We start from the raw sequence: 10744 nt of genomic DNA, 5'->3' as shown, positions 1-10744 counted from the left end.
GTCTCTGTGGTAGTTAGACGTGATAGTGCGCATGCGTGCGGTAGGCAGTAACTCTGTGGTGGACAGAGCGGTAGTGCGCATGTGCCAGTGGGTCGTCCCTTCCGGGTATCTCCTGCGCATGCGCATTAGCCCGCAGCCGCATCCGCCGGTCCTGACACATCCTCTCCCGGCCGCAGCGTCGCAGCCGTTCCCGAGGCCCGTTCACCGGCCCCGAGCCCGGCGCCCTCAGCATGAAACCCAGAGCCGGCGCCCCGCAGGCTCCGGACGAGGTGAGTCCCGGGGTGGCGCTCGAGCCATCTTCATCATCCCCTCCCTGTGTTTATACAGCTGTTTATAGACCCCTCCCCTCACTCTGTGCGCGGGGCCCAGGGGGGGAGGGGGAGGCCTCGGTGCTTCTCTGGGACCCCTCGAACCGAGGCCAGGCCCATGCAGCGAGGCCTTCCTCCCCTCAGCCTGATCCAAGTCACGATGAAGATCCTGGAAGAAAGATAGATGGGGTTGAAACACGCCAGCACACTCTGCTTCAGAAGAGAAAAAAAAATGACAAAAAACAATCCCCTCATGGAGTGAGGCGAAGATTGAAACCGTGTTACTGTCACAGTGCTCGCGCCACTCTCTGCTAAGATATCACAGGACCATTTGAATTCCAGCTGGACCGAGAATACATGTGATTCATTCTTTCCTGCCCGATGTTTCTAAAGATGATCCCATTTGGGAGCAATCAGGGCAGCGCATATGAGGAAAACAATCAAGTGTCTTGTAAAGCGCAACTACTCAACTGTACGCCTCAAGGCACTGAAGGGGGGGGGGGGGGCACACTGCTGATCTGTCGCTAGCACTGAGGATCAGTCGAACCGCCAGGTCTTGAGGCCCTTCCTGCATTGGGGCAGTGCCACTGATTGCCTGAGAGAGAGAGGGAGGGAGTTCCAGGTCTTTGCTGCAAAAAGGAGAAGGATCTTCCCCTGGCCATGGTCTTGCGGATACGTGGGTTGGAGGCCGGGGCCCGTTGAGCGGAGGTCTCTAGTGGCTGTGTGGAATGGGAGGCGGTGGCTGAGGCGTGCTGGTCCTGCGTCATGCAGGGCTTTGTAGGCGTGTGTGAGGAGCTTGAAGGTCATTCTTGGATAGTCTATGTAATCATAAATTATGTTATGTTTACTGTGTTTGCAGGGGCGTTCATATCACCTTGGGCGTATCCTGGCGCCATTCAAAGATCGTTCATTGCTACTGCCTCATACACATTGTAAAGGGCCCTGGCTCTGCGTCTGAGCACTGGGATCTACTGAATCCTCAAAACTAAATGAATGAATAATACATTATTGACATTAGATGCTTACCTTTCAATATCTATGCAAAAACTCTCATTGTTTTAGGGCCTGCTGACGTTCTGCGATGTCGCTGCCTGTTTCTCTGAAGAGGAATGGACGCTCTTACAGAACTGGCAGAAGCAGTTGTACAAGAATGTGATGATGGAAATCCGCCAGGCCTTCAGTTCTCTGGGTGAGTTTACTGTACACGATATGTTTGTTTCGGGGGCGCAGAGTTAGAATTTGCATGTCCGGCCCCAGGGATGAGCCGTAGGACAGACCTCTCAAGGTTCCCTGATCTAAGCGTGAATAGCTAATGCATTTCACATTTTTTGTCTTGCGTTCTGCATCATTTGGACCTAATCTTATAATGGGATAATCAGAACTGCATCTCCCAGAATGCAATGCAAATACTTAAATAGGTAAAGCTAATCATACATATACCTGGGAAGTTTGAGTACTCTGAAACAAAGCTTCAGGTGTACCTGTGGCCTTTTAAATTCTACATTTTATTTTCCTTACCAAGCGAAGATTTAGAGTGAAAACTGTAAATGTCAGGGCAGAAATCAAAAATCCAAAGTGTTCCCTGCTGCACAAGACCTAGTTTGTTTCACCTTGCTCTACTTGGAGCAAAGTTTCATTGACCATAAAGAGAATGGGCGGTACTGGCATGGTTTAAAGCCCGTGACTAATGCAGACCTATCACGTCACCCACGTTTAGGGTTTACCACTCACAAGTGAGGCTCCCACCCGCGTACACTGTGAGTTGCACTGGCTGCACCTGTGCTGCACAATGTCTTTTGAGTCTGTAATGTTAGGCTCATTGGTCTCAGCCCCCCCCCTCCCGACCGCACCAGGCTGCGCCAGTTTGTGCGCTGAAGGCTCCTTTTTTGGTGCTTTCCCTCCACACAAAGTAATCCTTTGATCCCTACAGGATTGCAGACATTGAGCGCAGCGTGCAGGGTCCAGAGAGAGAACGAAGACCCCAGAAGACAGATTAGTTCTTCCCACAGATTTGCAGTGTGCACTACAAACATACTCAGGCCCAGTGTAAGAAAGCTCTGTTCCTAGAGCAGCGAAGTGCTATAACCTAGTGAGGCCAGGGGTAAGAAAGCTCTGTTCCTAGAGCAGTCAAGTGCTGCCAGATAACCTAGGGGGCCCATTGTAGGAAAGCTCTGTTCCTAGAGGAGTGAAGTGCTGCCAGATAACCTAGGGGGCCCATTGTAGGAAAGCTCTGTTCCTAGAGGAGTGAAGTGCTGCCAGATAACCTAGGGGCCCATTGTAAGAACGCTGTGTTCCTAGAGGAGTGAAGTGCTGCCAGATAACCTAGGGGGCCAGTGTAAGAAAGCTCTGTTCCTAGAGGAGTGAAGTGCTGCCAGATAACCTAGGGGGCCAGTGTAAGAAAGCTCTGTTCCTAGAGGAGTGAAGTGCTGCCAGATAACCTAGGGGGCCCATTGTAGGAAAGCTCTGTTCCTAGAGGAGTGAAGTGCTGCCAGATAACCTAGGGGGCCCATTGTAAGAACGCTGTGTTCCTAGAGGAGTGAAGTGCTGCCAGATAACCTAGGGGGCCAGGAGTAAGAAAGCTCTGTTCCTAGAGGAGTGAAGTGCTGCCAGATAACCCAGGGGCCCAGTGTAAGCAAGCTCTGTTCCTAGAGGAGTGAAGTGCTGCCAGATAACCTAGGGGGCCAGTGTAAGAAAGCTCTGTTCCTAGAGGAGTGAAGTGCTGCCAGATAACCTAGGAGGCCCAGTGTAAGAAAGCTCTGTTCCTAGAGCAGTGAAGTGCTGCCAGATACCTAGGGGCTGCAGTGTAAGAAAGCTCTGTTCCTAGAGCAGTGAAGTGCTGCCAGATAACCTAGGGGCTGCAGTGTAAGAAAGCTCTGTTCCTAGAGGAGTGAAGTGCTGCCAGATAACCTAGGGGGCCAGGAGTAAGAAAGCTCTGTTCCTAGAGGAGTGAAGTGCTGCCAGATAACCTAGGGGCTGCAGTGTAAGAAAGCTCTGTTCCTAGAGGAGTGAAGTGCTGCCAGATAACCTAGGGGCCCATTGTAAGAACGCTGTGTTCCTAGAGGAGTGAAGTGCTGCCAGATAACCTAGGGGGCCAGGAGTAAGAAAGCTCTGTTCCTAGAGGAGTGAAGTGCTGCCAGATAACCTAGGGGGCCAGGAGTAAGAAAGCTCTGTTCCTAGAGGAGTGAAGTGCTGACAGATAACCTAGGGGCTGCAGTGTAAGAAAGCTCTGTTCCTTGAGCAGTGAAGTGCTGCCAGATAACCTAGGGGGCCAGGAGTAAGAAAGCTCTGTTCCTAGAGGAGTGAAGTGCTGCCAGATAACCTAGGAGGCCCAGTGTAAGAAAGCTCTGTTCCTAGAGCAGTGAAGTGCTGCCAGATAACCTAGGGGGGCCAGTGTAAGAAAGCTCTGTTCCTAGAGGAGTGAAGTGCTGCCAGATAACCTAGGAGGCCCAGTGTAAGAAAGCTCTGTTCCTAGAGGAGTGAAGTGCTGCCAGATAACCTAGGGGGCCCATTGTAAGAAAGCTCTGTTCCTAGAGGAGTGAAGTGCTGCCAGATAACCTAGGGGGCCCATTGTAAGAAAGCTCTGTTCCTAGAGCAGTGAAGTGCTATAACCTAGGGGCCCATTGTAAGAAAGCTCTGTTCCTAGAGCAGTGAAGTGCTGCCAGATACCTAGGGGCTGCAGTGTAAGAAAGCTCTGTTCCTAGAGCAGTGAAGTGCTGCCAGATAACCTAGGGGCTGCAGTGTAAGAAAGCTCTGTTCCTAGAGGAGTGAAGTGCTGCCAGATAACCTAGGGGGCCCATTGTAAGAAAGCTCTGTTCCTAGAGGAGTGAAGTGCTGCCAGATAACCTAGGGGCTGCAGTGTAAGAAAGCTCTGTTCCTAGAGGAGTGAAGTGCTGCCAGATAACCTAGGGGCTGCAGTGTAAGAAAGCTCTGTTCCTAGAGGAGTGAAGTGCTGCCAGATAACCTAGGGGGGCCATTGTAAGAAAGCTCTGTTCCTAGAGGAGCGAAGTGCTATAACCTAGGGGGCCGGTGTAAGAAAGCTCTGTTCCTAGAGCAGTGAAGTGCTGCCAGATAACCTAGGGGCTGCAGTGTAAGAAAGCTCTGTTCCTAGAGGAGTCAAGTGCTGTCAGATAACCTAGGAGCCCATTGTAAGAAAGCTCTGTTCCTAGAGGAGTGAAGTGCTGCCAGATAACCTAGGAGCTCATTGTAAGAAAGCTCTGTTCCTAGAGGCGTGAAGTGCTGCCAGATAACCTAGGGGGCCCATTGTAAGAAAGCTCTGTTTCTAGAGGAGTGAAGTGCTGCCAGATAACCTAGGAGCTCATTGTAAGAAAGCTCTGTTCCTAGAGCAGTGAAGTGCTGCCAGATAACCTAGTGAGGCCAGGGGTAAGAAAGCTCTGTTCCTAGAGGCGTGAAGTGCTGCCAGATAACCTAGGGGGTCAGCGGTAAGAAAGCTCTGTTCCTAGAGCAGTGAAGTGCTGCCAGATAACCTAGGGGGCCCATTGTAAGAAAGCTCTGTTCCTAGAGGAGCGAAGTGCTATAACCTAGGAGGCCCAGTGTAAGAAAGCTCTGTTCCTAGAGGAGCGAAGTGCTATAACCTAGGGGGCCAGTGTAAGAAAGCTCTGTTCCTAGAGCAGTGAAGTGCTGCCAGATAACCTAGGGGCTGCAGTGTAAGAAAGCTCTGTTCCTAGAGGAGTCAAGTGCTGTCAGATAACCTAGGAGCCCATTGTAAGAAAGCTCTGTTCCTAGAGGAGTGAAGTGCTGCCAGATAACCTAGGAGCTCATTGTAAGAAAGCTCTGTTCCTAGAGGCGTAAAGTGCTGCCAGATAACCTAGGGGCCCATTGTAAGAAAGCTCTGTGTCTAGAGGAGTGAAGTGCTGCCAGATAACCTAGGAGCTCATTGTAAGAAAGCTCTGTTCCTAGAGCAGTGAAGTGCTGCCAGATAACCTAGTGAGGCCAGGGGTAAGAAAGCTCTGTTCCTAGAGGCGTGAAGTGCTGCCAGATAACCTAGGGGGTCAGCGGTAAGAAAGCTCTGTTCCTAGAGCAGTGAAGTGCTGCCAGATAACCTAGGGGCTGCAGTGTAAGAAAGCTCTGTTCCTAGAGGAGTGAAGTGCTGCCAGATAACCTAGGGTGCCCATTGTAAGAAAGCTCTGTTCCTAGAGCAGTGAAGTGCTGACAGATAACCTAGGGGCTGCAGTGTAAGAAAGCTCTGTTCCTAGAGGAGTGAAGTGCTGCCAGATAACCTAGGAGGCCCAGTGTAAGAAAGCTCTGTTCCTAGAGGAGTGAAGTGCTGCCAGATAACCTAGGGGGCCCATTGATAGAAAGCTCTGTTCCTAGAGGAGTGAAGTGCTGTCAGATAACCTAGGGGGCCCATTGTAGGAAAGCTCTGTTCCTAGAGGAGTGAAGTGCTGCCAGATAACCTAGGGGGCCCAGTGTAAGAAAGCTCTGTTCCTAGAGGAGTGAAGTGCTGCCAGATAACCTAGGGGCTGCAGTGTAAGAAAGCTCTGTTCCTAGAGGAGTGAAGTGCTGCCAGATAACCTAGGAGGCCCAGTGTAAGAAAGCTCTGTTCCTAGAGGAGTGAAGTGCTGCCAGATAACCTAGGGGGCCCATTGATAGAAAGCTCTGTTCCTAGAGGAGTGAAGTGCTGTCAGATAACCTAGGGGGCCCATTGTAGGAAAGCTCTGTTCCTAGAGGAGTGAAGTGCTGCCAGATAACCTAGGGGGCCCAGTGTAAGAAAGCTCTGTTCCTAGAGGAGTGAAGTGCTGCCAGATAACCTAGGGGGCCCATTGTAAGAACGCTGTGTTCCTAGAGCAGTGAAGTGCTGCCAGATAACCTAGGGGGGCCATTGTAAGAAAGCTCTGTTCCTAGAGGTGTGAAGTGCTGCCAGATAACCTAGGGGGGCCATTGTAAGAAAGCTCTGTTCCTAGAGGAGTGAAGTGCTGCCAGATAACCTAGGGGCCCAGTGTGAGAAAGCTCTGTTCCTAGAGGAGTGAAGTGCTATAACCTAGGGGGCCCATTGTAAGAAAGCTCTGTTCCTAGAGCAGTGAAGTGCTATAACCTAGGGGCCCATTGTAAGAAAGCTCTGTTCCTAGAGCAGTGAAGTGCTGCCAGATACCTAGGGGCTGCAGTGTAAGAAAGCTCTGTTCCTAGAGGAGTGAAGTGCTGCCAGATAACCTAGGGGCTGCAGTGTAAGAAAGCTCTGTTCCTAGAGGAGTGAAGTGCTGCCAGATAACCTAGGAGCCCATTGTAAGAACGCTGTGTTCCTAGAGCAGTGAAGTGCTGCCAGATAACCTAGGGGGGCCATTGTAAGAAAGCTCTGTTCCTAGAGGTGTGAAGTGCTGCCAGATAACCTAGGGGGGCCATTGTAAGAAAGCTCTGTTCCTAGAGGAGTGAAGTGCTGCCAGATAACCTAGGGGCCCAGTGTGAGAAAGCTCTGTTCCTAGAGGAGTGAAGTGCTATAACCTAGGGGGCCCATTGTAAGAAAGCTCTGTTCCTAGAGCAGTGAAGTGCTATAACCTAGGGGCCCATTGTAAGAAAGCTCTGTTCCTAGAGCAGTGAAGTGCTGCCAGATACCTAGGGGCTGCAGTGTAAGAAAGCTCTGTTCCTAGAGCAGTGAAGTGCTGCCAGATAACCTAGGGGCTGCAGTGTAAGAAAGCTCTGTTCCTAGAGGCGTGAAGTGCTGCCAGATAACCTAGGGGGTCAGCGGTAAGAAAGCTCTGTTCCTAGAGCAGTGAAGTGCTGCCAGATAACCTAGGGGCTGCAGTGTAAGAAAGCTCTGTTCCTAGAGGAGTGAAGTGCTGCCAGATAACCTAGGGTGCCCATTGTAAGAAAGCTCTGTTCCTAGAGCAGTGAAGTGCTGACAGATAACCTAGGGGCTGCAGTGTAAGAAAGCTCTGTTCCTAGAGGAGTGAAGTGCTGCCAGATAACCTAGGAGGCCCAGTGTAAGAAAGCTCTGTTCCTAGAGGAGTGAAGTGCTGCCAGATAACCTAGGGGGCCCATTGATAGAAAGCTCTGTTCCTAGAGGAGTGAAGTGCTGTCAGATAACCTAGGGGGCCCATTGTAGGAAAGCTCTGTTCCTAGAGGAGTGAAGTGCTGCCAGATAACCTAGGGGGCCCAGTGTAAGAAAGCTCTGTTCCTAGAGGAGTGAAGTGCTGCCAGATAACCTAGGGGGCCCATTGTAAGAACGCTGTGTTCCTAGAGCAGTGAAGTGCTGCCAGATAACCTAGGGGGGCCATTGTAAGAAAGCTCTGTTCCTAGAGGTGTGAAGTGCTGCCAGATAACCTAGGGGGCCCATTGTAGGAAAGCTCTGTTCCTAGAGGAGTGAAGTGCTGCCAGATAACCTAGGGGCTGCAGTGTAAGAAAGCTCTGTTCCTAGAGGAGTGAAGTGCTGCCAGATAACCTAGGGGGCCCATTGTAGGAAAGCTCTGTTCCTAGAGGAGTGAAGTGCTGCCAGATAACCTAGGGGGCCCATTGTAAGAAAGCTCTGTTCCTAGAGCAGTGAAGTGCTATAACCTAGGGGGCCCATTGTAAGAAAGCTCTGTTCCTAGAGGAGTGAAATGCTGCCAGATAACCTAGGGGGCCAGCGGTAAGAAAGCTCACTAGTTTGCTGCCCTTTTCTTCAAATGGTTCTCTTGGTTTCTTCTCCGTGAACAGTCGCTGTGATGCCTTCCACTTTCTTTTGTTTCAGATAATTCTCCACTGTAACATGCAGTGTATTTTGACAATAACTTGTTTTATTTTCTGCTTTCTTCTCTTGATAGGCCCTTTGATTGCTGCCTCGGTCTTCTCATTAAGGCCAAAAGAAAAGGAAGGTTTGCGCTTCAAATTCGTTCAGGACTCGGAGGGAGTGAGAAGTGTCCACCCTTCCTCTGGTGAGTGTGAAAGGCTGGAGTGATCTCTTGATCCCGGGCGATCCTGTGTTTGATGCTCTCAATGAACCCTTGTATTCAGTTGCTTCTGAAAGATGTTGAATGCCCTTATTTGTATCCCCCTTTCTCTGCTGGGTGGATTGCTTGCTCCCAATCTCTCCTCTATATTTTACCTTCATAGAGGCCCCACAGTTCTCGGTCATTCATGTGCAGACCACCTAGCTTCCCCTGCAGTACACACGCCTACTGTACAGACCTCTGTGGCTATCTCCCCCTCCTGCAGTACACTTTATGAATGCCCCGGCTGCCTGCAGTCCTGCCCCTGCCATCCATCGTCTCCTTGCGGTGCCAGACCCGTGCCTCTTTTACTCTATGCTTCACTGCATGGCTCACAAGCGGGCCGGACTGGGAACGCAAACCAGCCCTGGCAGGTGAGTGGGACTGGCCGGGGGATTGGGGCTCGAGCAAACATGCTACTGCCTAGCATGGTGGGGTGCCCCTCGCTTTGAGGAGACATGCTACTGCCTAGCATGGTGGGGTGCCCCTCGCTTTGAGACATGATACTGCCTAGCATGGTGGGGTGCCCCTCGCTTTGAGGAGACATGCTACTGCCTAGCATGGTGGGGTGCCCCTCGCTTTGAGGAGACATGCTACTGCCTAGCATGGTGGGTGCCCCTCGCTTTGAGGAGTCATGCTACTGCCTAGCATGGTGGGGTGCCCCTGCCTTTGAGGAGACATGCTTACTGCCTAGCATGGTGGGGTGCCCCTGGCTTTGAGGAGACATGCTACTGCCTAGCATGGTGGGGTGCCCCTCGCTTTGAGGAGACATGCTTACTGCCTAGCATGGTGGGGTGCCCCTCGCTTTGAGGAGACATGCTACTGCCTAGCATTGTGGGGTGCCCCTCGCTTTGAGGAGACATGCTTACTGCCTAGCATGGTGGGGTGCTCCTCGGCTTGAGGAAACATGCTACTACCTAGCATGGTGGTGTGCCCCTCTCTTTAGGGATACATTAAGGAAACATGCTACTGCCTAACATGGTGGGGTGCTCCTCGGCTCGAGGAAACATGCTACTGCCTAGCATGGTGGGGTGCCCCTCGCTTTGAGGAGACATGCTTACTGCCTAGCATGGTGATGTGCTCCTCGGCTCGAGGAAACATGCTACTGCCTAGCATGGTGGGGTGCCCCTCGCTTTGAGGAAACATGCTACTGCCTAGCATGGTGGGGTGCTCCTCGCTTTGAGGAAACATGCTACTGCCTAGCATGGTGGGGTGCCCCTCGCTTTGAGGAAACATGCTACTGCCTAGCATGGTGGGGTGCTCCTCGGCACGAGGAAACACGCTACTGCCTAGCATGGTGGGGTGCCTCTCGCTTTGAGGAGACATGTTACTGCCTAGCATGGTGGGGTGCCCCTCGCTTTGAGGAGACATGCTACTGCCTAGCATGGTGGGGTGCCCCTAGCTTTGAGGAGACATTCTACTGCCTAGCATGGTGGGGTGCCCCTCGCTTTGAGGAGACATGTTACTGCCTAGCATAGTGGGTGCCCCTCGCTTTGAGGAGACATGCTACTGCCTAGCATGGTGGGGTGCCCCTGCCTTTGAGGAGACATGCTTACTGCCTAGCATGGTGGGGTGCCCCTCGCTTTGAGGAGACATGTTACTGCCTAGCATAGTGGGTGCCCCTCGCTTTGAGGAGACATGCTACTGCCTAGCATGGTGGGGTGCCCCTCGCTTTGAGGAGACATGCTACTGCCTAGCATGGTGGGGTGCCCCTCGCTTTGAGGAGACATGCTTACTGCCTAGCATGGTGGGGTGCTCCTCGGCTTGAGGAAACATGCTACTACCTAGCATGGTGGTGTGCCCCTCTCTTTAAGGATACATTAAGGAAACATGCTACTGCCTAACATGGTGGGGTGCTCCTCGGCTCGAGGAAACATGCTACTGCCTAGCATGGTGGGGTGCCCCTCGCTTTGAGGAGACATGCTTACTGCCTAGCATGGTGGGGTGCTCCTCGGCTCGAGGAAACATGCTACTGCCTAGCATGGTGGGGTGCCCCTCGCTTTGAGGAGACATGCTTACTGCCTAGCATGGTGGGGTGCTCCTCGGCTCGAGGAAACATGCTACTGCCTAGCATGGTGGGGTGCCCCTCGCTTTGAGGAGACATGCTACTGCCTAGCATGGTGGGGTGCCCCTCGCTTTGAGGAGACATGCTTACTGCCTAGCATGGTGGGGTGCTCCTGGCTTTGAGGAGACATGCTACTGCCTAGCATGGTGGGGTGCTCCTCGGCTCGAGGAAACGTCCTACTGCCTAGCATGGTGGGGTGCTCCTCGGCACGAGGAAACACGCTACTGCCTAGCATGGTGGGGTGCCCCTCGCTTTGAGGAGACATGCTACTGCCTAGCATGGTGGGGTGCCCCTCGCTTTGAGGAGACATGCTTACTGCCGAGCATGGTGAGTGCCCCTCGCTTTGAGGAGACATGCTTACTGCCTAGCATGGTGAGTGCCCCTCGCTTTGAGGAGACATGCTTACTGCCTAGCATGGTGAGTGCCCCTCGCTTTGAGGAGACATGTTACTG

The 10744-nt window shown here is 52.3% G+C and overlaps 1 protein-coding gene across 2 annotated transcripts in view; it reads left to right on the top strand.

The window, feature by feature from the left end:
• The first annotated feature begins 126 nt into the window (after positions 1 to 126).
• The window catches only part of LOC144770976 (uncharacterized), a 57623-nt gene continuing 47005 nt past the window's right edge, over positions 127 to 10744 (top strand). Inside the window, exons 1-3 of one of the 2 annotated variants that reach the window (XM_078655841.1) lie at positions 127 to 269; positions 1371 to 1497; positions 8063 to 8173. In XM_078655841.1, the coding sequence (XP_078511967.1) occupies positions 231 to 269; positions 1371 to 1497; positions 8063 to 8173 (277 nt within the window). In that variant the 5' untranslated portion in view covers positions 127 to 230. The remainder of the gene's footprint in view (positions 270 to 1370; positions 1498 to 8062; positions 8174 to 10744) is intronic. The other variant, XM_078655842.1, reaches the window with a different exon arrangement.

This window comes from Lissotriton helveticus, chromosome 7 (assembly GCF_964261635.1).
Source record: "Lissotriton helveticus chromosome 7, aLisHel1.1, whole genome shotgun sequence".
NCBI lineage: Eukaryota > Metazoa > Chordata > Amphibia > Caudata > Salamandridae > Lissotriton > Lissotriton helveticus.
The sequence above is the reverse complement of the archived record's forward strand: the minus strand, read 5'-3'. Positions and strand labels throughout refer to the sequence as shown.